The sequence below is a fragment of the Mandrillus leucophaeus genome, unplaced genomic scaffold (genome assembly GCF_000951045.1).
Source record: "Mandrillus leucophaeus isolate KB7577 unplaced genomic scaffold, Mleu.le_1.0 Scaffold118, whole genome shotgun sequence".
NCBI lineage: Eukaryota > Metazoa > Chordata > Mammalia > Primates > Cercopithecidae > Mandrillus > Mandrillus leucophaeus.
The window spans coordinates 3,984,560-4,011,860 of record NW_012100098.1 but is presented as its reverse complement, the minus strand read 5'-3'; the positions used below and the strand labels follow the sequence as shown (position 1 = coordinate 4,011,860).

At 47.2% G+C, this 27,301-nt stretch overlaps 1 protein-coding gene across 3 annotated transcripts in view; it reads right to left on the bottom strand.

Annotated features, from left to right (window-relative positions):
• The window catches only part of FMNL3 (formin-like 3), a 68,049-nt gene that overhangs the window by 21,584 nt on the left and 19,164 nt on the right, over nt 1–27,301 (bottom strand). For all 3 annotated transcript variants that reach the window (XM_011964910.1, XM_011964902.1, XM_011964919.1), the window contains exons 2-5: nt 8,743–8,826; nt 6,394–6,474; nt 6,098–6,174; nt 2,275–2,358 (exon numbers count right to left, since the gene is read on the bottom strand). In XM_011964910.1, the coding sequence (XP_011820300.1) occupies nt 2,275–2,358; nt 6,098–6,174; nt 6,394–6,474; nt 8,743–8,826 (326 nt within the window). The remainder of the gene's footprint in view (nt 1–2,274; nt 2,359–6,097; nt 6,175–6,393; nt 6,475–8,742; nt 8,827–27,301) is intronic.

The window sequence follows — 27,301 nt, the reverse complement described above, 5'->3', positions numbered from 1 at the left end:
TCAGCAGTTTGTCAGTGTGGCCAGGACAAGGAAGACGGCCAAGATCACAAACTCACAGAGACTCCTCTCTTATACATCCTCACTTCAGGATATACTCCTCTGAGAAACTGTCCCTCTCCTTCTTGTCCTCTTCCTCCATGTAGGTCATTAAAGACTAAGGGAGCATCTCCTACAGGTTCTTCTCCCCCAAGAAGCATTCTGCTCAGATATGGGGTCAAAGGCACAGAGGTTGAGGCTTTCTGGAATAGGAAGGGATATCTACAGATGTCAGAATATTCCAAAGGAAGTGGGAGCAGGCTTTAGTGTCCTCATGATCAGGAGGTGTTTAATGGGGCTCTCAAGTAGACATCAGAGGAATCTCCTGACAGGGAAACAGCTTGCTGACTCCATCAGCAACAACACTGTATCCTCTTGTACTGGTATATGCAGTTTACAAACAAGTATCTTCACTCAAACTCTATTTGGCCTCACCCTTTCCCTCTCAATCCTTCCCAAAACACACACTCTCTCCCCCACACAGAGTCCTTCTTTTTTAAAAACAGGGTCAAAGGTACTGCCATGGACACTACAATACTGAGGTTCCAGGGTACTCTTGGTTTAGGGCGGCTGGAATTTGTTTGCTTTTCAAGTAAGAGAGATAGGCTTATTTGGAAAAATGAGCTACATTTTTTACTATAAAAGCTCTGAATTTTTAAAGAAAAATTATTTCACCAAATGTTTTTCATTTCTTTCTATAAAAAGAATTTTTTTAAGAGAGAGGACAATCACACGAGGTATGACTTCTGCTGAGACAAGAATGAAAGTGGGCCACTCTTGCCTTTAACAGAGGATAACCTGGAAAAGGTGAGAGAGGCACTGAACGTAGAAGAAGCATCAGTTCAAATTCCTAAGGAGATGACTCTGAAGACCTGCTGGAAAAAGAAGAATGGCCAAGGGGGCAAGGACAGTAGTTAGAAAAGTGGAAGCTGGTTGGGAGCAGTGGCTCACACCTGCAATCCCAGCACTTTGGAAGGCCGAGGCAAGCTGGATCGCTTGAGCCCAGGAGTTCAAGGCCAGCCTGGGCAGCATGGTGAAACCCCATCCCTACTAAAAACACACAAAAAGTTAGCTAAGCATGGTAGTGTACACCTGTGGTCCCAGCTACTCAGCAGGACTGAGGCAGGACTGAGGCAGGACTGAGGCAGGAGGACTGCTTGAGCCCAGGAAGTCAAGCCTGCAGTGAGCCGAGACTGTGCCACTGCACTCCAGCCTGGGCAACTGAGCAAGACCCTGTCTCAAAAAAATGTTAGGGCTGAGTCCTAGGATGGAGGAGTTTCCTGGGACGCTGGGGAAAACTAGGGACAGTCATGGGCAAACCGGGAAGACTGGTCTCCCTAATGCTGACCTGTCCTAGGTATAAGTCTAAATGTGTTGGTCATTATGTTTATTATGTAATTCCATATATTCAGGTAATTGTGGTAGGGTATGCCACTTTAAATAATAATAATGAAATTAACAGTAGATCTGCTACCACAATACAGACCTAGTATGTTCCAAACAATACTAAGTGTTTTAACATGTCATCATCTAATTTTCACAACAACCCTGGAATGTGGATCTCCTTTCATAGAAGAAGATTAAAAACTTGCTTTGAAGTCACACAGATAGTAAATAACAGAACTGAGACCCAAACTCAGCTTTGTCTGACTCAAGAGCTCTCATTCCTTCCACTATACCAGGCCACCTTTTCTGTGCTAACTCACTTCTGGCTGCCTCCAAGCCCCCATGCCTGCTAGAAAAAGACTCCTGAATACTTCATTTTTCTATCCAGGTCAAAAGGTCATGCTCACTGTTCCTGGGTTCTTCAGCAATGACCTGGAGTAATAACCCTCTCACGTCTGGAAACCCAAAGTTGCTTCTGGAAGACTCAACTCTGCAAAGATGAATGGATCCCACCAAGGCATCTCTACCAGAAGCCAGGACATTTCCCTGGATTGCTCACAGCTTGGCATTTGGATGCCTTGGCTTCTGATTCCAAGCTCCCTTTCCATCTCTCTCTCCTATTCTCCAAAATGCATCTTATCTTCTACTCCAGCCTAGTACCATTCTTCACTGATCCCCAGACATCTCTGGGCTTGCCTGCCTACTTCCACACCACTGCTTGGGCTACTCCCTCCTGTCCAGGATTCCCATTTCCATCTTCATTGTTGAACTCTCACCCTTCCTTATCAAAGCAGAATAGAACTATGTCCTCCCCCAACTGGTCCCCAACCTTAGCCCCAGGGTGGTACTCACATGACAGAACACTGGGCAAAGGACAGGTAATCCACCAGCACATCCAGGCCTTTGTTTTCATCATTCAGAAACTCCCGTACCCACCTGCAGATAAAGGAAACACAGTGGAAGGGGTCTGCTAAAGTGGGTCAAGGATCAGGAGGGTGACATGCCTCTGATCCAACACCTCCTCCTCCTGGAACCCAGCACCAGGCTAGGAAAATTCTGAAGATCAAAACCCATGACAGACCCATCCACGGTCATGGACTTCCCCTAGGCAGGGAAGCCAGGGATGGGGAAAGTACAGGCCCTTCTAATACCACTTGCTTTATCACGAAGGTGCTTTAGACAAACAAGCTCTCAAGTACTCCCTCTTTAAGGGCCAGACCCTGGCTCAATTATTTTCTGCATCCCTCCACATGTCCTTGCTCAGTGTTTGTTGGAAGAACTTAGGAAGTATCAAGAGCATTTACCACAGGCCCGTGTGCAGAGTTGTGCTTGACTGAAGCCAGCAAGTCTCCAACCTGACTGAAGCCTGTCAAGACACCAGCAGGAAGAGTCAAGGAGAGCTCTGGAACAGAAGTATCCTGGGGCAAAGCACTCTCTACCAAGTTTAAGGAGAGGAGTTTTGGAAAGCAGTGAGCAAACAGAGATGTATAGGAGTTCTGTATTTAGTCATGTCGAGTTTGTCAGAACCTGAAAAAGCATGGGGGTGATCAGGAACTCGAGGAACTCCAGGATGTCTATGACCACTCCGAGTCAACCTGAGGACGTGGGCCCCCCCTCAGCCAGGAAGGTAGACAACAAAGCACCTAGGGACCATATCCCAGGGCATTATTTTCCCTTCTGCTTTCAGTCCTTTTGGGCTGAGATATTCCTGGAATGAAAGTCAAGGGCAAATCTAGGGAACTGTTACATGACAGGTTCATTCCATAGCAGAAACATAAAACGCTCAGGATGAAACCCTAATCTAGAGTGCTCTACTCCTTCAGAATTTCTGGGGGTCTTTATAGGAAAGCTCTGCCCAAACTGCCGTGCGGGGCCTCTTCTCCCCAACAGCTGGAAAACCAGCGCCATGTTGGCCAGCCACACCCCAAGCTACGGAGAGACTCTGGAGCTACAACACCAGGCCCAGCTGAGATTTGGCAGCAGGCTCTGGCTGAAGCTGACTGACACCGGAGCTGCCTGAAGTTAGCTTCCTCTCTGGGGGCCAACAGGCCTCCCGTTTCCTGTCTGTCTGCTCTCCAGCTCCCCACCCCCTTCTCATTTCCTGTCTGAGTCTATACTGCTATTTCGGGATCTTGACACTTTGAGGAGAGGTTAAAGGGTGCTTAGGCAAGGCACAGAAACCAATACAAACCAGGGAAAGAGGAGCTGGAGAGGCTCCGGAATCCCACTTCCCAGCCTGTCCCTCTCCAGAACCTGAGTTCCCATCTGCTGCTCCTGCACACCCAACTTCTGCAAGCCCTGGGGCTGATCAGGTTGTGACCAAAGCAGGATCCTCCTCTCCCCACCTTGCCCTGGGTTCCTTCCACCCTGAAGCACCCACAATCTGACAAACGCGTCCCAGAAATCCAGGAAGGATCCTTCCACATAACTCTACCCAGAGAAGCTGCAGTTCAGATGGCAGGCATGCCTAAAATGCCAGGCACTGAGCTATTCCCCGGGAACAAAGGACCACGTCCAGGACCTCTAACTTGTGTGCCAACTGCCAAGAGGCCCCAGGCCTGGGAACCACGCTGCTTTGGACCTAGCTCCTGGCCAGCAGCCAGAGCAGCAGGCACCAGGTAGAGGGGGCAGGCAGCAGGGACTGTCATAAACTGCTCTGTGGCCTTCTCCCAATGAAAGCACACCCCCATCCTCAGATGACTACAGCAAGACTTAATCAAGAAAACAAGGCTGGGTACTAGTGGCTCCACTTTGGGATTCTTAAGGAGGATCACTTGAGCCTAGGAGTTCAAGACCAGCCTAGGCAACAAAGCTAGACTCTGTCTCTACTAAAAAAAAATTTTTTTTAATGGACAGGCAGGCCAGGCACAGTGGCTCACGTCTATAATCTCAGCACTTTGGAAGGCCAAAACAGGCAGATCACTTGAGCCCACGAGTTTGAGACCAGCCTGGCCAACATGGCAAAACCCTGTCTCTACTAAACATACAAACATTAGCTGGGTGTGGTGGCACACGCCTGTAGTCTCAGTTATTCAGGAGGCAAAGGCAGAATGGCTTGAGCCTGGGAGGCAGAGGTTGCAGTGAGCCGAGATCACGCCTGGGCGACAGAGCTAGACTCCGTCTCAAAATATAAATAAATAAATAAATAAATAAATAAAATAAAATGGGCAGGCATGGGTGTGTGCCTGTGTTCCCAGCTACTTGGGAGGCTGAGATAGGAGGATCACTTGAGCCCTGGAAGCTGAAGCTTCTGTGAGTCATGATCACGTCACTGTACTTCATCCTGGGCAACAGAGCAAGACCCTGTCTTTAAAAACAAACAAAAAGAAGACAGAAGGGCTGAGAGTGACAGAAGGGACTATGGAGGAATGCAGAGTGATAGGTGGCTTCGGGTGGCAGGTAGCACTCAGGGTTGCCACTGGTGTCATTCTTGCCCTCACACACAAGCAGCCCCTGCCACTTTGTCCTTCCATGAAGGATTCACCAAACAAAGGAAGAGGCTTGGCCACACCTTTCTCAGTGGCTTGGCTTTCAATGTCTGATTCACAGATGAGTTACAGAAGCCATACTCGGGCCACCAGAGCACAGTTACTGAGGCCAGGAACCATCCCTTTCCTGTTCTCTCCTGTGCTGTTTCCCTTGTGATTGCTGCTACAACTGGCTACACACACAGGTGTCCTCTCCCTCTAAAGAACCCCGGGAAGGCTTGCCCTGGGGGTGGATGAGGGCTGCTGCTACAACAGGAGGGGAAAGGCTGATGATGTCATTTGGCTGTCTCTACCCCACTGTCAGGAAGCCTGGGTACCCCACCCCCACCCGGGCCTCCACTGCTCACTCATAAGCACTGGACATTTGTGCCAGGCCCTCCATCAGGTCTGTAACCCCGCCTGCAGTTCTACATCACATGTCCCTCACTGTCCTTTTGCATGAGCACACAGACACACACATATACACACTTTCTCTCTCTCTCACTTTCATATATCTTTGCTGATTACAGTTTCGTAACACTGAGGCCAATACCCTCTTTCACTGTACCTCACACATTAGCCTTTTGCTTGTTCAGCAATTCCTGGTTTCCCACTCAGGGACCGGAAAAAAAAAGACTCACACAGTTCCTAAGGGCCCTGTCAATGGGTTGGGAGCACCACGGTCTGTGAATATAGAAAACATTCAGCTCCTGGCCCCCATTGCCTTACATCTTTCCTGGTGCTTAAGGAAGCTTCTTCTGCTCATGAACTAAGATTATCTTCTCCCAGGCACCAAAAAGTCCAAATAGTCACAGAACGGGAAGTAGGTCTCAGCTACCCAATACAGTATGTTCCCCCCACCCTCAGCCTTCTCTGGGCCTCGCTTGGCCCAGCACCAGGCCACAGGCAGACTCCAGTCTCAACTGCTGTGGGAATGTCTTCCACTCAAAGCCACAGGCGGAGGACCCCAGGAGAGGCCTCAAGCTTGCCAGAAACATCTAGTCAGCAGCTGGCAGAGCTGAGGGGGCAGAAAAGTCAGAAAAGAAACAGTCCAAAGCTCTGGGGAGCCAGAAGCCATTCAAGGGGCAACTCTGCCTCATGGCAGGGAAGATGAACAGGAACACCATCCCCAGAGGACAGCAGATCCTGTGTGCCCAGCCAACAGCCTGGGGCCAGGTGAAGAGGCTACTGCGGCCAATCCAACTCACCCAATGTGGTTGGTGCGAAGAGAGATCTCCAGCTCTCTTAGTACTTTGGTTGACTCCTGCACCCTCCTCCTGAACTTCTGTAAAAAAGCGTAGAGAAGGAGAAGAATACAAGAGGGCAGTTATAGATTTTCCCTCCATTACTGGCCAGCCATTCCAGGCCCCTGGCCACAGAACCCTGAAATCCAGCCCCCAAGGCTCAGAAACAGATGTCCAATATCCAAGTCAAAGGGTTTGCCCCCAAACCCCACAGGACTATAAAGGCTGGCAAGACGGGGCCTCTCTGCCTCATACTTCACCTTCCGAGTTACGCTGGGGTCCAAGAAGCTCTGGAGTTTCTGAATGTAAGTGTGAGGAGGATTCTTCACCTGGAATCGTTCCTGTAAGGGAAACATGCATATGCGTATCCACAAAGACAACCAGAGACCTGAGGAGGGCACTGAGGAAGAAGAGCACTCATAGTGTTCAGTGTGAGGGGACTCAGCCTCTTCAAGTTGTCACCTGGCTCTAGACATCACTTAAACTTGAGGTTACCTTCCTTGACTTATCCCCAGGTGTTGCCATCTGTTGCCATCTCCTCCTCCTCCAATTAGTGCTCCCTGAGCCTAAAATGTTTTTCTATGTCAAAAAGTATTTTTAAAGTGTGCTGCTTGCTACAAAGATATTGAGGATTACAGAGTTGTGAGTAGCACCCAAAATAAAGACATAATTGATTGGGCTTAGGAGGCCAAGGCAGGAAGACTGCTTGAGGCCAGGAGTTTCAGAATAGTCTGGATAACATAGAAAGACTCTGTCTCTACAAAAAAACTTTAAAAAATTAGCCAGGCATGGTGGTTACCACATGCCTGTAGCCCTGGCTACTTAGGCTGAGGTGGGAGGATCCCTTGAGCCCAGGAGTTTGAGGCTACAGTAAGATATGATCATGCCATTGCACTCTAGCCTGGGCAACAGAGTGTGATCCCTCCCTAAGAAAAGAAAGAAAAAAAAGATATGATTGGGAAATGCTGTTCACTGCCTGGCCAACTAATGGATATGGGTTAGGAATGCCAAGGGGAGAGGAGCTTGGCCTTGTAGAATCCAACTTTCTCAGCAATGAACTCTGTGGTTGGGACTGGAATGGTTTTGCTGAGCTGACACAGCTCAGGGCTGCAAACACTGCTCTTTGCCCAGACCCCAGCAATCCAAAGCAACCTCAAATACTGAAGGCTGCGTTCAGCAAGGTCATCCCTCGATTCCCTTCTACACAGAGCCTGGGACCACGCCCTACTTTGGCCCAACCCCTTCATCTGACCCAAAAAGAAACTCAGGGAGTACCCCTTTGCATTCTGGTCCTATTAGGGCTGCCACCACCAAGATATCTGAAGAGCTGGATATCTGAAGAGTGGAGGGGCTGAAAAATGTCCAGGAGAATGATATAATGTTAGAGAATAGGACCTAAAAACAAATAGAAGAAAAAAACGAAAGGTCTGAGAAACAGCTGAAATTGACCTAGAAAAGACTGAGAGATCATCAATTAAAGAACCTCAATACCAAAGGGTTACTATTCTCCAAACCCCAAGCAGGTGCTAACCAACTCCTCTTAACGCAGAACACAAGGAAATTGACCTTTGGTGGAGAAGGGACTTGGACTAAGATCCCTGAAGCATACTCCTAGCTTATGTCAAGTAGCATGACCTGGGGAGGCAGTGGAACAGAACAGTTAGCACAGACTTGGCATCTGCTTGCCGGAGCTCAGCCCTGGCTTCATCACTTACCAGCATTAGGCAAGTTACTGAGCCTTGGGTTCTTCATTTGTAAAATGCCAACACTGCCTTCCTCAGAGGGTTCTGTGATGACTAAATGAGGTATTTCAGTGTGTTGAGTACTTGGTCCATAACAAGCACTCAATAAACATTACCTATTATTATTTCACCCAGAGCCTGAAAAGAAATAATAAAACTGTACATGGCAAAGTGCTGGGTAAACACACTACCCACACTGCCAGATACTTCCATCTCTACCAAGATGTAAAAAGGTAAAAGGTAACTCTCCCAGCCCTGCATACAGGCCTGTCTGAGTTCACGGACTCGTGACTCATGATCTTCAAATGCATGCAAGGGAAAGAGCCAGGTCATATGTGTTAGAAGATTCTCAACTCTGAGCAAAGTAATGATTTCTATTCTCTTCTAGCTTTCAACACAGTTAATGTAGGGAGAGTTTTCAGACCTTGACTCTTCTGAGATTTTGGAACAAAAGACTAGAGCCTGGGGCTTCTCATTCCTAGAGGCCCCGAGATAATGAGAAAGACACTGCTATTTGCCAGGGCTAAGACAGAGTGAGAGATCAACAGTCCTTTGAGCACCCTGCCAGGCATAGCCCTGAACCTGCATAGCCAATCCTATACCCCTGATCTATACAAACCCCCTTATACTATTGCCCATTGGAAGAAATCAAGACAGCTCTTTGTGGGAGCTAGAGGAGAACTTGGCCTGCTAGCTCTGTCTCTGTTACGAGAATCTTCTTGGAAAAGAAAGTGAACACAGATGAGGCCAAGCTTAGGCCAGGGTTCCTCAAGGGACCCAGAGCTGCACTCAATGTCTCTGGCCCCACAGCCTTAGCTAGCCCAAGGCACAACTCCCCACCTCCCTCCTCTTTCCGAAACCCCATACCTGGTCACAGATCAAATCCCACTTCTTCTCATTGTCATACTGCCGCAGAAGCCGGGCCTTGTCTGGAGGCAGGTTCATGGAGCTCTGAGGAGAGAACCTGAGTCAACAAGGCTGAAACCTCCCCTCATCTGGAAAACAGAAGGACTAGACCGCCCACACCTTTCCGCTACTGGGCCCTCAGACTTCACCCTGACACTCCATCGCTGATAAGGCAAGCTTGGAAAAGTGGAGTAGTCCTCCAGCCTCCCCTTCATATTTAGTTGAGTTTGGTTGAGCAATGTTTTCCAAACCTCTGGTCGTAGAATCAGTTTAATGAGTCAAAATTAACTCTATTTTAAATGAAAACGAGCAGATTAAAATAGAATAGAAGATACCAGAATTCATTGCAAATAGGAAGTATAAATAATGCTTTGTGAAGCTTTAGTTTCTTTTATATTTTATGTATATACACAAATGTGTCATATACATACATCATACCATAAAATGTGATGGGAACATGAGACGGGTCAAAAAATTTGAAAAACCACCAGGTTAAAGCAGCAGTTTTTTTCAGTTTGCTTTTCCCCCACAACCTGAGAGACAGATAACTTGCCTACAACACCCACTCCCATGGGTGAATCCTGAGCCACCCACAACCTATGTAGATGCTATAACTGTGACCCTCTTGCCCATATCAGCATACAAGTGAATGAGAAGAACATTAGCATAAGATAACTGCTAAAATTTTTTTAGGAAAAAAATATTTAGGCAAAAATTCACAAAAGTACCAGACTTTAATTGTTAGTAGCAAATTACTAATGACACATCTCCCAATTAATTAAGACACCGCAAAGCACCCTAACCCCTTGGCAAGCCACTCTAATATAGGCTATTTGAAGGACAGCCCAGGAATCATTTTATTTTGTTCACCACTGTTTGGTGACTGAATAAGGTATGAGAGAATGAGTGGGTGAAGCCTAAGGACTTCATCCATGGACTAGCCCTACCCATGCTAGAGGCTACGTTCCCTACCTTTATCCCCATTCAGCCAAACCTTTCTTCTCATCAGTCTGGCTGTCTTTGTTCCAGGTCACAGCCTTTACCTCTAAAGGCAGTCTGGGCCAGATGCAGTAGCTCATACCTGTAATCGCAGCACTTTGGGAGGCCAAGGCAGGCAGATCACTTGAGGCCAGGAGTTCAAGACCAACCTGGCCAACATAGCAAAATCCCGTCTCTACCAAAAATACAAAAATTAGCTGGACGCAGTAGTGCACACCTATAATCCCAGCTACTCAGGTTGCCAAGGCACAAGAATTGCTTGAACCTAGGAGGTGGAGGCTGCAGTGAGCCAAGATCACGCCACTGCACTCCAGCCTAAGCAACAGAGAAATATTCCATCTCAAAAAAAACAAAACACACAAACAAAAAAGACTAAAGGCAGTCTGACACTTTAATCAGATCACTGTACCTGCTCCCTTGTAATCTTGAATCAAATATGATCCCCTACCCGAGGTGTTGCAGCTGCATGATAACCCATGTGACTTCCCACAAATTCAGCTTCTTCCCGAGCATAGTGCCAGCCACCTAGAAGGCTGCCTCTCATCCTTCTCTCCTTTAGCTACTGTCCAAGTTCAGCTCTAACTCTCTGGTAACCCAAGCATGACCACTCATTTACCTCTGCCCAGTTCTTGGCATTCTCATCCCTGGGGACACGAACTGTGTGCATCCAGGGTCCCTGAGGAGTCACATAGGCCCTGCATTATTCCAGAAGAAGCAAACAAATCCTAGAAGGAGGTCCTCCAACTTTTGATGGAATCAAAAGAAAATCCTTAAACATTTATTCTGTCACACTATTTATTATAAACATAACGCAGATATACTCTTAAATCAGCTGTATACTCATCTAGCCCCTAAAGTGCTATGTCTATTCTTACCATCTCCAGCTCCCAACATGCATCTAGTGGGGGCAGTAAGGTGATAATAAACCATGTGTAAGAGGTCCCAGGTCTGAGCTACAAGCCCAGCTACTAGCTGGAAATGAGGTCACTATGGCTCAAAAAGGAAGTAGGGTTGAAGTCTTCGGTTGGAATTTATACATGGAAGAATTTATAAAGTGGGGCAGGTGAGAGAAACAAAGAAGGGGAAGAGAGCCCCACATCACACCTCTCCCTGTGGTTCCTGCTGCCCCATGCATCTGCCTGAACTTCCACAGGAAAGTGAGGCTGAGTCCTCACAGTCTATGTAGTATGGATGGCAAGATGGTCAAACACAAGCCTGGAATGTTCTCTCTGAAACTACTTTGTTAAGGGCCAATCTCAGCATATCCATGTGGACAGCAGGATAGGAGCAAGAGGCCTCAACAAAACAAGGACTCAAAGGTCAACCCAGAGCAGGTCTCCTAACTCAGCCTAACTGGGGCCAGGCTGCTGCCAGCTGAACTCAAGACAGAACTGAGCAGAAACAGTCCTCAGGACTGGTCCTGGCTCTGTGCATATCCTAAACACATCGCTGCCATCTGACCATTTCTCCTAAGTCTGTGCCATGAAAATAGTTCTGTTGTCTCCCCTGGAAGAAAGCTGCTGGAATGGGGGAGGGGGCAGCCTGGCACTGCTGTGGCAGACATCGCATCCTGTCTATGCCAACTTCCTCCCTCAGCCACCCACTGTCAGCTGCTGTGGCTTACACTTCTCCACCAGGTGAACTGAGGAGGAAACACTTGGTCCCCTCGGTTTGAAAAACTGGGCAAAGTCACTCCCTTGGGTAGTCCCAGCCTAAGAGCATGGAAGAGGCACAGCAGAGACCCAGTCAAACTCTAGATCCCCATGAAGGAGTGACCCCAAATTATGGAAACAGGTGGTAGAGGCATGAATCTGCTCTGACCACAGCCACATCCTCCTCTCTAGAGCTTTGGGTGGCACTTTCTTGACAGTGGTCTCAGACTTCTCTGCTTCTTCTGGGCTGAAGTGTGATGGGGAAGGAGATGGGTAAGGGGAATTTCCCCAAGCTCCAGCATTCTCAGAAGAAACGTGTCACTGGCTGCCAGTGGGAGCCACCTGCCAAGGGGGCATAAACCAGAGCCTGGCCCGGACAGTTGTCTTCCTGCTAGACAAGGACATCAGGGCTTTTGCCTCCACCTGATAATGTGTGTGAGTCTGGCAGGGCTCCAGTGTCCTGAGGAAGCCACTCTGCCCTTAGGAATGACAACTTCCTGAGTTCCGGGGACAGCAAAGGAGCAAACTTGACACAGTTCCGGTCTCAGTCAAAAGGGTTTGTTTCCTTGATATTTTTTCTTCAGTGGTTCCACAGAGACTGTAGGCTCCAAGAAGGCAGAAGCTGAGTTAAGTTCTTGCTAACTCCTCATTGAGACCCTTGCTGAGCAGAAAGGAGGCAGTGGCTGTCTTGGAAAGGAGAGGGCACTAAATGTGGGTGAAGTCAGAGGGCCCAAGATCAACTTTGGGCTCTTCAGAGTTATGGAGCCTTGGTGAACGCATCCATAAACTGGAGATAATCTCACTACTTCACAGGGTTTTAACTGAGGATTAAATGATAAATATTTTATGTCTGTATGTGTCTGGAACACTGTGGGTGTTCAACACAGTCCCCGCCCCACTTCCTCCTGAAAATCTTGTGTAATGTTCTGATGTCTGAGGGACCTGCCCTTTTGCTTCTAGGCTGTCTCTCTCTCTCTGCCTCCATCCCACCTTCAGCAATTGCTTCTCAACATTCTGCCTACAGAGCAATCCATTATCCTTTCACTGATAACTGCTCTGGCTTCCTCTAAGACTAGGTGCCAATTTAAATATCATTATCCTGAGGGGTGGGGGACATGGCAAGAGACTCCAAGGAAGAAGTAAGGGAGGTAAGTCACAGCCAAAACAGTTACAATAGGAGATGTGAGGAAAAGTGGAAGATGAATTCAAACTGAAAGCAACTCTGGGAGTGATTCCTAAATCACAGGGAACCAGCAAAACGTCTAATAATAAAAACCTATAACGGGAAGAAGCCTAAAGGCATGGAGCTGGTGCTTCTCCAGCAAGGCTCCTCTGGTTTTACTGCCAGTTTGAGGCCAGGCAAATCTCCCTGCACACTGAGGTGCATGTGAGCAACGGCCCGGTTCCTCCAGCAAGGTTTCCTAACTCTCCACCTGACCCCTGACAGCCCCAGTCAAGCCAGGGAGGAGGGAGGCAGCTCTGGTGGCAGAGGTTCCCTTCCCTTTCCCGATCTGCACCCTCAGCCCAGTGAGCCCCTCCTCGTTTCCTTCCCACTGCAGGGGAAGGGAAATGCCGGTCGGGTTTGGAGTTTCCTTCAATGCTGTGAGCTCTGCTCTGGGACTCGCCCCTACTCTGACAGTCTTCTTGAGCCAGGCCTGGGGAAAACCCAACAAACAGAAATAGGAACTACCAAAAATTCCCAACTGTTTTTGTTGGTCCCAATCATGATATATCTTAGGAACAGAGACCAAAATGGCACAGCTTCGAGAGACAGGGAGAGAGACGTTTGTAACGTTCCTGAGAAAGAAACTGGAGGCTTTAGGGAAGCTCCAGCAGGGACTGTTTGTTTTGAGAAAATACAGAAAGTGAGAGGTAGTTTTATTAATGTTTTCCCTCTTGAACCACCTCCCACCAGGTTTCCTATGGCTGTCTTCTCCAAGTATGGTAGCCTCAGCCCCCATGCTCAGCCCATGGGGACAGGGAGTCCTGAGAAACTGAATCTGAAACTGCCCCACAGATTAAATGAATGCCGTCCTGGGCACCACACACTTCGCAACGTGCTGCTGAGCCCCTGACCGCAGGTCCAAGTCCTCCCTGGCATCCACAAATCAGCCCATTGAGCAGATGAGCAGAGATGGAAAGTGGCAAGAGGACACAAAATTTGGAAGTCCAGAAGACTGCTGAAGGAGGAGCTGTAACACCGTGCTCCCACCCCATGTTCCCATGTTCCCACTAGGATCCCCCTCACAAACCAACAGATCTGCCCCAAGCCAATGGCAAAGCAGGCAACACAAGGCACAAAGGCCCATTACTAGCTGCCAAAAGGACAGAGTGTAAGGAACGGCCTCCACATGTCTCTACTGGTGGGCAGTAGGCACAGCTGTGGCCAGTTGGGCACTGCTCCCAAAGGGCGAGAGCCCAAGGAGGTGGGAGGTACCAGCTCCTGCTGCCTTGGCCCCTTGGCGGCCACAGCCAGTCCTGCCGCAGTAGCAGCTCCCAGACAATGAGAGTTATTTTCAGCCAGCGCTTTAACACAAGCCAGCTGGCTAGTGTGCAGGGCGGGAGTCCTCCTCCACCCAGCCCGCCCAGACGGCAGGCCAGCCGGGCCAGCCCATTGCCTACGCCGCTGCTGCTGCTGCTGCTGCTGCTGCCGCCGCGGCCGCCTCCATGTCACTGTTTGTTTATCTCATTGTTCCAGCACAGCTCCTTCTAACTCCCCACAAAACTGCAATCCTTTGTAAAAGGGAATCAAAAAAATCAGAGAGTTTGATCAAAGGTCCAAGAGCTAAAATTTTAAAAGGTCCAGACATGGGAAGCACGGCAGCCCCTCCAAACACCCACACTTTTCCCCAGCATTGTGACTGGCTGGGGTAGCACAGGGAAGGAAATGGAACAGATGGATGGTCAGATCTCACTGCAGCTCTCACAGACCAAGGCTAAGCCTGGCTTCGCCGCCAACCTGGGGAGACAAAGCTCAAGACTGCTCTCCTTGCCTTGACTCCCTCCCATCCTCCTCTCCAGAGCCCAGGTTTGGAGAAGATAACTTGAGACACACAGCCTGAAATGGGCTAAGTCAACTGTGAAAGGTTCTGGGCAAAGATCTATATCCTGTGGCAGAAAGGAAATCACAGAACAGTCAATGACACTTGGCTGGAAGGACAGGCAACCCCCTGCCCTGCCTTAATAGAGTAGGGGCAAACACTTCAGCTGTACCACCCCACCACCACACCAAAGTACTCAAGAATAGAAAAGGTGGAAGGCAGCAGTTACCTCCCTGGACTCTAGGCTTCCAGCCCTGGTCCTGCCCAACTCTACAGCCTCCCCAGGGCAGTTCCCCATTACTGCTCATCTCCCTCCTTATGTCATCCCACACGCAGGAGCATGTGAGTATAATACAAGTCTAGCCACACACAGCTTTCTCTAGGCCCCAGCTGCCCTATTAGACATCTGAACAAACTGCTTAGGTACCACATGACAAAAGGCATAAGAAAAGTGGGTGCTCCTTAAGTGTCTGTAGTAGCTTAGATCTGGCTTGCTGTTTTTGTTTAATTGAAACTACCACTTTGGGGATGAGCTGCCAGGGAAAAGCCAGCTCTCACAGGCTCGGAACCATGTCTGGAGAACGTGCTTCTGTGGTCACTGAGGACTCTGTAACCAGAAATGACTTGCTGAGCAGTTACGGGCCAAGTCCCTGAGCAGCCTGGAAGAAAAAGAAATGGATTCACCAGATGTCTCTGGTTGAGCTCTGCAGTTCACACCAGGGAAGTTGGATAAAGGAGAGGTCCTAAAAGGCCAGCATCATTCAAACAAAGAGACGGCTTTTTCTAAATACAATTATACCCCTGGGGCCTCTTCTTCACCCTAGAGAATTCCTCCACTGGATCCTGAGAAGGCAAAGGAAATTGGCCATGTCCCCAAAGTTGGTAAAGCCTCAAACTCTTCCCTTTGTCACACTGTTGGCCTCATACCTGACATCAGATAACCTCTGCAGGTAACCCTGAGGCCCCCAAACCCTGATTAAGGCCACCCTTTCTGGCCTGCCCAGTCAAAAAATACATAATCTCCAATAGGAGCTTCTGTCAGCGCTTCCCAACTGAGCACCCAGGCCCTAGTAAAAAGCTACTGCCACAGCAACTTGATCTGTCTATTGGCTCCTTGGCCCTTCCTCGTGGTTAGCCAGACCCACACACTCCCCAGTTACGCAGAATGGAAACTATTCCGCTGGGGGCAGCTTATTTTCCAAAGCCAAGGAGTCTTGGGGCAAAGCCTCGCATTCTCCCTGCAGCCAACCAACGACCTCCCTCTCTTCATGAGGTTCTGTCCTCCCACCTGGGGAGCCCAACGGGCAGTGCTACCTCTCAGAGGACACAGTATTTCTGGGGTCACATTTCCTCTCTCCCCATACCAAGAGGCCCAGTGAGTCTCCCTCCCAAGGTCTCTCATCTATACTTCCCCTTCTGTTCCCACTGTCACCACCTGGATAGGCCGTTATTGTTCACTCGCCGCCCTCTGGGATAAGCTTCTAGCTGGCATCCCTACTTCCAGTACTTTCCTCCCTGCCATCCTGCACATGAATGAAACTTTCAATCTTCTAAGCACATAAATCATGTTTCTCCTTGGTTCAGAAATCTTTTTTGACTCCTTACCATTTATATGAGAAAACCTGAGCTCCTTGGCCTATTGCTCTTAGCGTCTTGAGCTTCTGAGGTAAGATTCTCTCCAGGCTGGCCCCAGCTTCTCTGACCAGCCTCATCCTCTCCCACTCTGTGGAATCTCTCTCCGGGGACAGCCACTCTTCCCACTCCTTAACCCTAGGATTTGCTTGTTACTGATGTTTCCCCAATCTTCTGACTCCCTACCTACTACTTACTACCTGACTTAAAATCCAGCAGCTCTGACTACCCAACCTAAAATAATCAGCCCCTCTCTTGAGCTCCAAGCATAATATTTAAAGAATAAAATGGCAGAGACCTGCCTGTTATCCCCGACCTCTTCTCCTCCTCTTCCTTAGTAGTGAACCTCCAATGTTGAGTTGGACACTTGACAGCCTAGAATTGATACATTTCTCAGCTTCCCTTGCATTTAGGTATGGCTTGCATTTAGGTATTTAGGTATGGTTTCCCTTGCATTTAGGTATGGCTATGTGACCATATGGGATGTAAACAGAAGTCGTGTGCACAACTTCTGAGAAGTGTCACTAAAGGGAGGGAATATACCCTTCTTTTCTCCTTTCTGCTTCTAGCTAGTTGGAATACAAACAGTGGCTGAAACTTCAACAACTATTTTAGACCATGAAGTGACTTTGGAAATGAAATCCACATGGATGAAATAACAAGAGAGAAAATACCAGGACACTGATACCATGGACCTTTAGCACAAATTGAATGTTTCATAGTGGGGGTTTTTTTGCACATGTTTTCTCTATTCACAACTAGAAAGAACATAAACTCCTTAAGGGAAGGGGCCATGTCTTACCCTTCTTTGAATCACGTGCAGGTGCTTAATAAGTAAGTGATTGATCCTGCTTCTACCACTCCCACCACCAAGTCCCTTACTCAGTCTCCTGGCTAACTGGGTAAAGGGAGGATCCTTTAACTTTTTACCACTGTCCTTACTATTTCTGGGCTCTTTTATCTATAATCTGTCTTATGTTCTATAGCCCAAATCACTTTATATATTGCTTTCCCCTCAGCAAACTCCTACTTTTCATTCTGAGTTTCAACTCTGTCTTCAGTTTATGCCATAATCTAAGCCACTTCCCTGCTCTTCTCTTTAACCAGACTCATCTTGTTATAACCTGCTAGAACACAGGCTTCTAAGCACAGGAATCATCATCAGCTTGTTTAGCACTATAATAGGTGAGCAATAAAGATTGGGCAAATCGAATTTCTCCATTCACGTGTTCCTTCATATATTCATTCACATATCCCTAAGTTGTTTACTCCATTGTACCCCAGAGACACTACCTCCTTTTGAATTGCCAGCCATGCTTCTCCTCCAATTCACAACAGGTGAAATCTACCATCTCTAGCAAATCCTTCATAAATGAGAGAGTAACATCCACTCTCTCAACAGTGTCTCTGCACATTTACTAATTATTTTAAAATGTGTTCATGGAATTGTGACTTATGGTTAAAGTTTCTTCACCTTTTCTTGGACAATCAATATATATGTTTATCATAAATCTCAGTGACACTCCTAGAGGCACATATACAATGTAGTGGTTAAAGCACTAACTGTGAAGCCACACTGCCTGGGTTTGAATACTGGCTTCACCACTTACTAGCTGTGTGGCTTTGGGAGAGTTATTTAATCTCTGCAAGCCTCAGTTTCCTTACCTGTAAAATGGAGGCAGGAATAATAGTACTTACCCCATAGTGTTGCTGTGATTATTAAATAAGTTAATATATGTAAAAATTTAAATCAGAACCTATATAGTAAATGTCACACATAATACTAGCTATGTTTTTTTGGTTTGGTTTTTTATTCAACATTTAGCTGGGAAACAACTCTATGCCAAACACAAGCTAGAATTTGGCAATATCAAAATAAACAGAGTATGGTCACTACATTCAGAAAGTTTATATCCTGAGGAAAGATAGACATGCAAATCAGGGGTCAGTATAGACAGCGTTGCTGTGAAAGAGGCACATACAGTACTGTGGGATCCCAAGGAGGTAACATCTAATTAGACTGTGGAGTCAAGTAAGGCATAAGGCTTCCTGAAAGAAATGTCACAGGATTTATTTTATCTTATTTTATTTATTTTGAGACAGAGTCTCGCTCTGTCGCCCAGACTGGAGTGCAGTGGTGCGATCTCGGCTCACTGCAAGCTCCGCCTTCCGGGTTCATGCCATTCTCCTGCCTTAGCCTCCCGAGTAGCTGGGACTACAGGTGCCCACCACCATGCCCGGCTAATTTTTTGTATTTTTAGTAGAGATGGGGTTTCACAGTGTTAGCCAGGACGGTCTCGATCTCCTGACCTTGTGATATGCCCGCCTTGGCCTCCCAAAGTGCTGGGATTACAGGTGTGAGCCACCGCGCCTGGCCTATTTTATTTTTTTTTTTGAGACAGAGTCTCACTCTGTTGCCCAGGCTGGAGTGCAGTGGTGTGATCTTGGCTTATCACAACCTCCGCCTTCCGGGTTCAAGTGATTCTCCTGCCTCAGCCTCCTGAGGAGCTGGGACTACGGGCACACGCCACAATGCCCAGCTAATTTTTATATTTTTAGTGGAGATGGGGTTTCACTATGTTGGCCAGGCTGGTCTCAAGCTCCTGACCTCGTGATCCACTCACTTCAGCCTCCCAAAGTGCTGGGATTACAGGCGTGAGCCACTGCACCTGGCAATTTTTTTTTTTTTTTTTTTTGAGACAAGGTCTCACTTTGTCATCCAGGTTGAAGTGCAGTGGCACAATCTTGGCTCACTGCAGCCTCGACCTCCCAGGTTCAAGCGATCCTCCTGCCTCAGCCCCTCAAGTAGCTGGGACTACAGGCACTCAACACCACACCTGGTTAATTTTTGTTTTTTTAGTAGAGACAAGGTTTTGCCACGTTGGCCAGGCTGGTCTCGAACTCCTGGACTCAAGCGATCCACCCACCTCGGCCTCCCAAAGTTTTAAGATTACAGGCATGAGCCACAGCGCCCCACCTAGAATTAGTCTTAAACATCAAGCGGGAAGGAATCAGAAAAAGGCAAGAGCAGAAGGGAAGATGGTGATATTCTAGGCAAGGAGACAGTATTCGCAAATACATGGCAACACAAAACACCATTACAAATCCAGGAGTCTGTAAGTGATTTACTACAAAGGCATGAAAGTATGTATGAAGAAATTACAGCAGGCAGAAAAGTCAGGTGATAAAGAATATGATGAGTTAAGTAAGTAGGTAGCATAAGTAGGATAATAATAATAACACTACTAAAATGAAAACAGTAATAATGAAAAAAGCTAACATTTATTGACAGAGCTGTGATAAGCACTCTATATGAATTATCTCATCTAATTCTCAAAACGATGATATAAAGTCCTATGAAGTAGGGACTATCATTATCCCTATTTTACAAGCAAGGAAACAGAGGCCTGGAAAGGCCATGGAACTTGCCCCACATCACAAAGCAAGCATATGGTGGAGCTGGGATTTGAACCCAGGTCTGACCCAAAGTCTGAGCTTTTAACTCCTCACAATGTCTCCTCTGAGACAATTAATTGTATTAGCCCTTGCACCTTTCCAAATTGTATGCATCCTTCAGGACCAATCAGTACCATTTCAACTTTCCTCATGGAACCTCTCCCAAACCACCCAGATCTCTGTGCATCCTTCCTCTGAATTTCTGTGGGTTTTCTGCTCTAACCTCCCATTAGCACTCATATTCAATCATTCTTTGAACAGCATTTGTGTCTTTTTTTTTTTTTTTTTTTTGAGACAGGGTCTCACTCCATCACCCAGGCTGGAGTGCAGTGGCAAGATCTAGGCTCACTGCAGCCTCGACCTCTTGGGCTCAGGTGATATTCCCACCTCAGCTTCCCCAGTAGCTGGGACTGCAGGCACACACCATCATGCCTGTGTAAATTTATTTTGGTAGAGACGGGTTTCACCACGTTGCCCACGCTGGTCTCAAACTCCCAGGCTCACGCAATCCACCCACTTTGACTTCCCAAAGTGTTGGGATTACAGGCGTAGGCCACCACACCCAGTAACATTCATGTCTTCTATGTACCATGCATTGTGCCAACTGGGGGACCTGTTTTGCCTTGTGATAACTCTTATATTTACAAAGAGGGGGGAACCTGAAACTTATAAACATCTACTCTGGGCCAGGATGGTGCCAGACCCTTCAATTACAAGATTTCATGGAAAAGTCAATTCTCTCTTACTGTTATTCATTTTTCACATTTTATATTATTTCCTGAACTAGACTATAAGCTCCTTGAGGATTTTGCCTTGAATACACTTGTTCCTAGATAAGTAGGCCTGGCACACAGAAAAAGCTTAATAGATACTGTGGGCTGCCCAAAGGGACAGCAGAGGCCATTTTGGGGGACAGAACCCAGTACACCGGCCTAGGGCCCAGCTCTGGCTTTCCATGAATCTCATGACACATCTAACAGCTTATTATAAAGCCATAAAACTTAATGAATCCCTTCCTACTTCCAGACACATGTGGGAGAGGCATGACCCCTGCTTTATAAAAAGATAAACTGACGTTTGGCACAGGCACACATCTGTCACAAGTTCTATCAGCCAGGGAGAGGCTCTACAAGTCCTGCCTCTCCTTGCTTTCAAATGGAGGTACATCCTCAGTGCCTCTATCCTCTTTTGGGAGGAATCATAATGACCTCAGTCTGCTCTAGATCCATGAGCTGTCCTCCCAATGTTGTCCCCTCTCACGCTTTGAAGGCCAGAACTTGACATAGAGGTCTAGGCTACCCACAGCCCAATGCTATTTTTGAGTTGTTCCAGCTTTTTTACAACTCGTTTGATTGTCCAGCTAGTAGGAAAAAACCCCTCTTTGGACTTAGCCTTTGAGAGTTCCCTCCCCACGATCCAAATCTTCTCTGCTTCTTGGAAATGTCTGGTATCCTAAGTGTTACATTCACTCAGGGAACAGGGATGAAAAACATTACTGCGCATCTCTTATATGCCAGGCACTTTTCTCACATTCTCTCACTTACTATTCTCAATAACCACTGGAGGTAAATATTATACCTGTTTAACTGATTGAGGGAATTAAGAATTTGAGACCAACTGGCTCAAGGTTACACAGAAAGTAGCAGGACCCAAATTCAAACCCAGATATGTGACCTCCAACAAACAGGCTTTTCTACCATGTTTGCCCATCTCCTTACAAAGAAAACAAATCTCTTTTTCTAACTTGAGAAGGTCCAACTTGATTTATCTGACTGGCTTTGGTTGATCATTACACAATGCTTCCCTATTCTGCACAACCTAATGAAACCAGCTTAACCAAGTATGTGTGCTGAACATCTGAAGTTCAAGGCTTCACAGAGGAAGAGAGAGACTGTGCACAGCACAGAGACAAGGAATCTGTCATCTTGGACACAACCTGGTGACAAATCCCTTACATCTGAGTAGCATTTTAAACTTTCCAGAACAGCACAGGCTTTGGAATCAGGGATGACCTGGATTTGAATCCTGTTACTTTTCATGAGACAGTCGGAAAGTTCTCGTTCTGCTGCCCAGGCTGGAGTGCAGTGGTGCGATTATAGCTCCCTGCAGTCCCAAACTCATGTGCTCAAGTGATCCTCCCACCTTAGCCTCCAAGTAGCTAGGACTACAGGCATGTGCCACCATGCTTGGCTAATTTTTTTTTTTTCACTTTTTGTAGAGATGGGGCTTTGCTATGTTGCCCAGGCTGATCTTGAACTCCTGACCTCAAGCAATCCTCCCACTTTGTCCTCCCAAAGTGCTAGAATTACAAGTGTGACCCACTGTGCCCAACCAGGGCAAGCTATGACATTTCTTTGAACTTCAGTGTCTTCATCTACAAAATATGGATAATATCCACCTCTTATACAGAATAAAAGGGATTTTGCACAGTACCTGGCACAGGAGAAAGACTCTGTAAGTGGTAACTGGAATGACCTACTCCAGGAGTCACATTTGACTCAAGTTAGCTTTTAAGTACATATGCAAAATACAATTTCATACTTTTATTTATTTTTGTGTGTGTGTGTGTGTGTGAGATAGAGTCTCGCTCTGTCGCCCAGGCTGGAGTTCAGTGGTGCGATCTCGGCTCACTGCAAGCTCTGTCTCCCGGGTTCACGCCATTCTCCTGCCTCAGTCTCCCAAGTAGCTGGAACTACAGGCGGCCCCCACCACACCCAGCTAAGTTTTTGTATTTTTAGTAGATATGGGGTTTCACTGTGTTAGCCAGGATGGTCTCGATCTCCTGACTTCGTGATCTGCCCACCTCAGCCTCCCAAAGTGTTGGGATTACAGGCGTGAGCCACCGCGCCTGGCCCTCATACTATTTTTTTAGAGACAGAGTACACCAGCATGACCACAACTCACTGTAACCTTGAACTCCTGGACTGACACAATCCTTCCATGTCAGCCTCCCAAGTAGCTGAGACTACAGGTGTGTGCCATCATGGCTATTTTAATTTTTTATTTTGGTTGAGACAAGGTCTTGCTATGTTGCCCAGGCTGGTCTTGAACTCCTGGTCTCAACTGATCCTCCTGCCCTGGCCTCCTGAAACAGTGAAATCACAGGTATGAGCCACTCTGCCCAGCCTAATTTCATAGTACTTTAAAATGTATAAAAGAGTATATATGTATAGTTGAATAGTATAGGTTAAACATACGTAAAGTACAATTCCCTCATTTCATGTGATCTAATAATTCTGTAGGTAAGAGCAGTTGCACCCTTGCCCCTTCAAAAGATAAAATCAAGAAACCAACAGCCACCCAGGGGATTCACAGGAAAACTGAAACCAGAACTTAGTGAAACAAAGTCAAGTCACTAAGCTGCTCTGCTATTTGAGCAGCTGAGTGATCTGGGACAATTCTAACCTTCTGGGGCCACGGTTTTGTTATCAATGGAGAGATATGGGAGAGATTTTGCCAGGTTATCGCTAGTGTTCCCGCCTCAAATCAGATTCCTCACTTCCTCAACTGTCTCCTAACTTCCTTGAGTCCACTTCTGCCACAAATCTGTTTTCGGCCCCCGCAACTAACTACTCTTTTCAACAACTGTGCTTCTCTCCTTGTGACATTACGTAAGTCCTAGGAGTTGTCCCTCCCCATCACTGAAGGGCTGTGCTGTGAGACTGGAGAAAAGCTCACATTTTTATTGAGAGTAGGCATAGATGACTCTCAAATATGTATTTTCATTCCAGACTTCTCCTTTGAGATTCAGCTTTAAATATTCAACTCCCATTAGACATTCCACCCAGACTTCCACAGTCTTTGCAACCTCATGTGTCTCAAAGTGGCCTCATCACTTTTCCTTCTAACGTATTTCTTCTACTGTGTTCCCTTGTTAGAGTCGTTAACTCTAATCTAGCAAGCTAGAAATCTGGGTGCCATCCTCAATGCCTCCCTTCTCCCTCACCTCTATCCTCACAATGTAAAATCTAATCAGCCATCAAAAATCGAAATAAAATCTAATCAGTCATTAAAATTTAACTGTTTATTAATAGTTAACATTTACCTGACTGTCCCATCATCTCCATTGTGCAAACTTGTCCCAGTTTAGGCTCCCATCATCACCACCACAGAGTAAAGGCCTTCCACTCAGCTGCCCACCTCCAATTCTGGTCCCTCCCATGGTTGCCAGACTGACCTACCCACAACTCACAATCTGACTATGAAACCCATGAAGTACAGTCTCTTCCACATGGCATTCAAAACCCTCCTTACCACTTTAGCCCTGCGTACCATGAGTCTCTGCCTTACACTTCACACTTCAACGGCACTGAACAGCTCTGTGAGGGTTCTCTGAACACATCATGCTGTCTCGATTTAATGCCTCTGCTCATGCTGTCCTCTCTACCTGGAATGCTTTCTTTCCCAAACTTCTGTCCTACTCCTAAATACCCTTTCAGCCAGCAGAGATTTCCTTCTCTGGGCAATATTCCCCAAGCCCACCTCTCAACTGTGCTCTCCCGATGCTTCCTGCATCTCTATAGAATTGCACTTAGACAGCTGTATGTTATAATTACATGTTTAATGTGTTTGTCTCCCTCTCCAGACTGAACTCCTGGGGGCAGGATGACTGTCTTAGTCACCTTTCTCTAGCTCTTAACACAATTCTAAGCACTTGTTGAGTGAATGAGTACTAGGCTGCACTTGGTGAGTCTTTGAAGGCTACTATCTTGCCCCCTCTCTGTCTCTAGGCAGGCAAAATGACACCTTAACCATTCTCAGTTAACCACCTCAGAGGCCCTCCTGAGTGCTGATGTGACTCTTTAGCTGCCCTGCCACAGAATAAGGCTCTCTCTGCCCTCTTGCCTCCAATACAATCAGAAGCAGCTGGTAGGGCTTTTGTACTCTTACGACACCAACTTGACATTGCCCTGGATCTGTGGGCAACAAGCACTAGATACTTTCTTTACAATTCTTGGAAAGAATCAACTGAGAAGCCAAATGCTACTGGACACTGTCTAGCTGGTTATCCTCAAGCTTCTGAGATGATGCTCAAAACTTTTAACAAGGATATTCTAGGGAAATGAAAGATTAATGCTTTGGGACGCCACTGGGAGCTGTTGCCCCATAAATGCACAAGAGATTCTTAATTCCTTAGTCAGTCACCATGCCAGCAATAATTAAACAGGTCCAAAGGGAGCAATTAATAGCTGCTATTGGACCATCAATCTGGAACTCATGCCAGATGCCATCAGAAAATAATCTGCAGACATGAGCACTTCACGAGGGAGCAGATTCACCAAGTGCCCTGCCTGCCAAGGGCCTGAGGATAATGAGTGCTTATGTGATGTTGATTCTGCTGAGTGGCAAGTAAAAACAAAATAACCACAACCACAAACGAGAAGTCTGTCCAAAGTAAGGGGCCCAAGCATACTCTGGACACAGAAGGGGTCCAAACAAAGATGCTCTTTCCTGGTTAGATATCTCTGGCCCATCCATTCTAGAACATTGTCTGGGCCTCACTTCAGGGCTGGCATTGAAGGGAGGGGAGTATGTGATCTCCAGTCTACAAAATGAGCCCATATAAAAGCAACTCTACCACCCTAGAGTTCAATAAAATCCCAGGAGCACAGGTCTCAACCTCAGCTGGTGTATGATGGTTTTAACCTTGGTAAATGCCCCCAGTTCAGAAGGCTTTTAAAATAAGGTCCAGGCCAGGAGTAGTGGCTCATGCCTGTAATCCCAACACTCTGGGAGGCTGAGGCAGGCAGATCACTTGAGCCCAGAAGATCGAGACCAGCCTAAGCAACATGGTGATACCCCTAGCTGGGCATGGTGGCGCTGCCTGTAGTCCCAGCTACTTGGCAGGCTGAGGCAGGAAGATCACCTGAACCCAGGAGGCGGAGGTTGCAGTGAGCCAAGATAGTGCCACTGGACTCCAGACTGGGTGACAGAGCAAGACCCTGTCTCAAAATAAATAAATAAATAAAAATAAAAAAAATAATAATAAGGTCCGTCCACAGCTGCACAAGAGACAAAATGTGCTAAAGTGCAGGCCAACAAAAGTCAAGAATTACCCCAGTACCTGGAGGTCCCTAAAGCCTGTGGAAAGGTCATGACTAGGCCAACATTATTGAGTAGAAAACAAAGGTGACTAGTACGTGCCATTCAGTGACTTTACAACTTCGAGGTACCGAGAAACAGTCTCTACCCTTCAACAATAATTCTTATTTCTTAAATATTTTTGTTAGGCTCCTCAATACCAGATCTCTGATTCAAGAGGTTAATGACCTTCAAATAATATTTCTATTTAAGGCTGGGTGCAGTGGCTCACACCTGTAATCCCAGCACTTTGGGAGGACAAGGCAGGCAGATCACTTGAGGTCAGGAGTTTGAGACCAGCCTGGCCAACACGCTGAAACCCCGTCTCTACTAAAAATACAAAAATTAGCCAGGCATGGTGGCGGGCGCCTGTAATCCCAGCAACTTGGGAGGCTGAGACACAAGAATCACTTGAACCTGGGAGGTGGAGGTTGCAGTGAGCTGAGATTGCGCCACTGCGCTCCACCCTGCGCGACAGAGCGAGACTCAGTCTCAAAATTACATAAATAAATAAATAAATAAATAAATAAACAAACAAAAATTCTATTTAAAATGTTTTGGTTTTTTGTGGGGGAGGCTTTGAGACAGGGTCTCACTTTGTCACCCAGGCTCGAGTGCAGTGGCATGATCATAGCGTACTGCAGCCTCGATCTCTTGGGCCCAAGCGATCCTCCCGCCTCAGCCTTCCAAAGTGCTGGGATTACAGGCATGAGCCACTGTGTCCAGCCTTCTACTTAAAATGTATTGAGCATCCTGGCCAGGCAGAGTGGCTCACACCTGTAATTCCAGCACTTTGGGAGGCCGAGGCAGGTGGATCATGAGGTCAGGAGATCAAGACCATCCTGGCTAACACGATGAAACCCTGTCTCTACTAAAAATACAAAAAAATTAGGCGTGGTGGGGGGTGCCTGTAGTCCCAGTTACTAGGGAGGCCGAGGAAGGAGAATGGAGTGAACCTGGGAGGAGCCTGCATTGAGCAGAGATTGCACCACTGCACTCCAGCCTGGGCGACAGAGCAAGACTCTGTCTCAAAACAAAACAAAAAAGTATTGAGCACCCTTTATGCCAGTCACTGAGCCCCAAAACTCTTACAAAAGGCCGGGCTGAGCACCTAGACATGGGCAGAAAGAATCCATCCCTACACTCCTTGCAGCTGCTTCCCAGACCAGACTTCGTATTTCTCTTCAAGACCAGAACACGCAGAGTGACTTCAGGAAATCTTGAGAATCAGACTTGAGAAGCCTAGGAAAGACAAGTATCTCTTTACAGTTAATCAGCACCCTGCCCAGCCCTGCAGACAGTTCTGACAACTGGAGCCAGGAAGAAGCAACCACAGGCTCTAGCTGGGGCCCACCTGGGGCTAGGAACCAGTTGGACCCCCAGATGAGTACTGACTCTGATCCCCACCCAGACTGGCTGCAGTGCCATAGGGAGCCCCTTCCTCGGAGACACACTCAGGCACTGGGATCCAAAGTTCATGGAAAGTTTCACCTTCTCTTATAGTTCAACCCCCAAAACTGCCTAATAATCTTACCATCTTATCTGAATATCTTCCCCATTACTTTTTTTTTTTTTCTTTTCTGAGACGGAGTCTCGCTCTGTCACCAGGCTGGAGTGCAGTGGTGCGATCTCGGCCCACTGCAACCTCCGCCTCCCAGG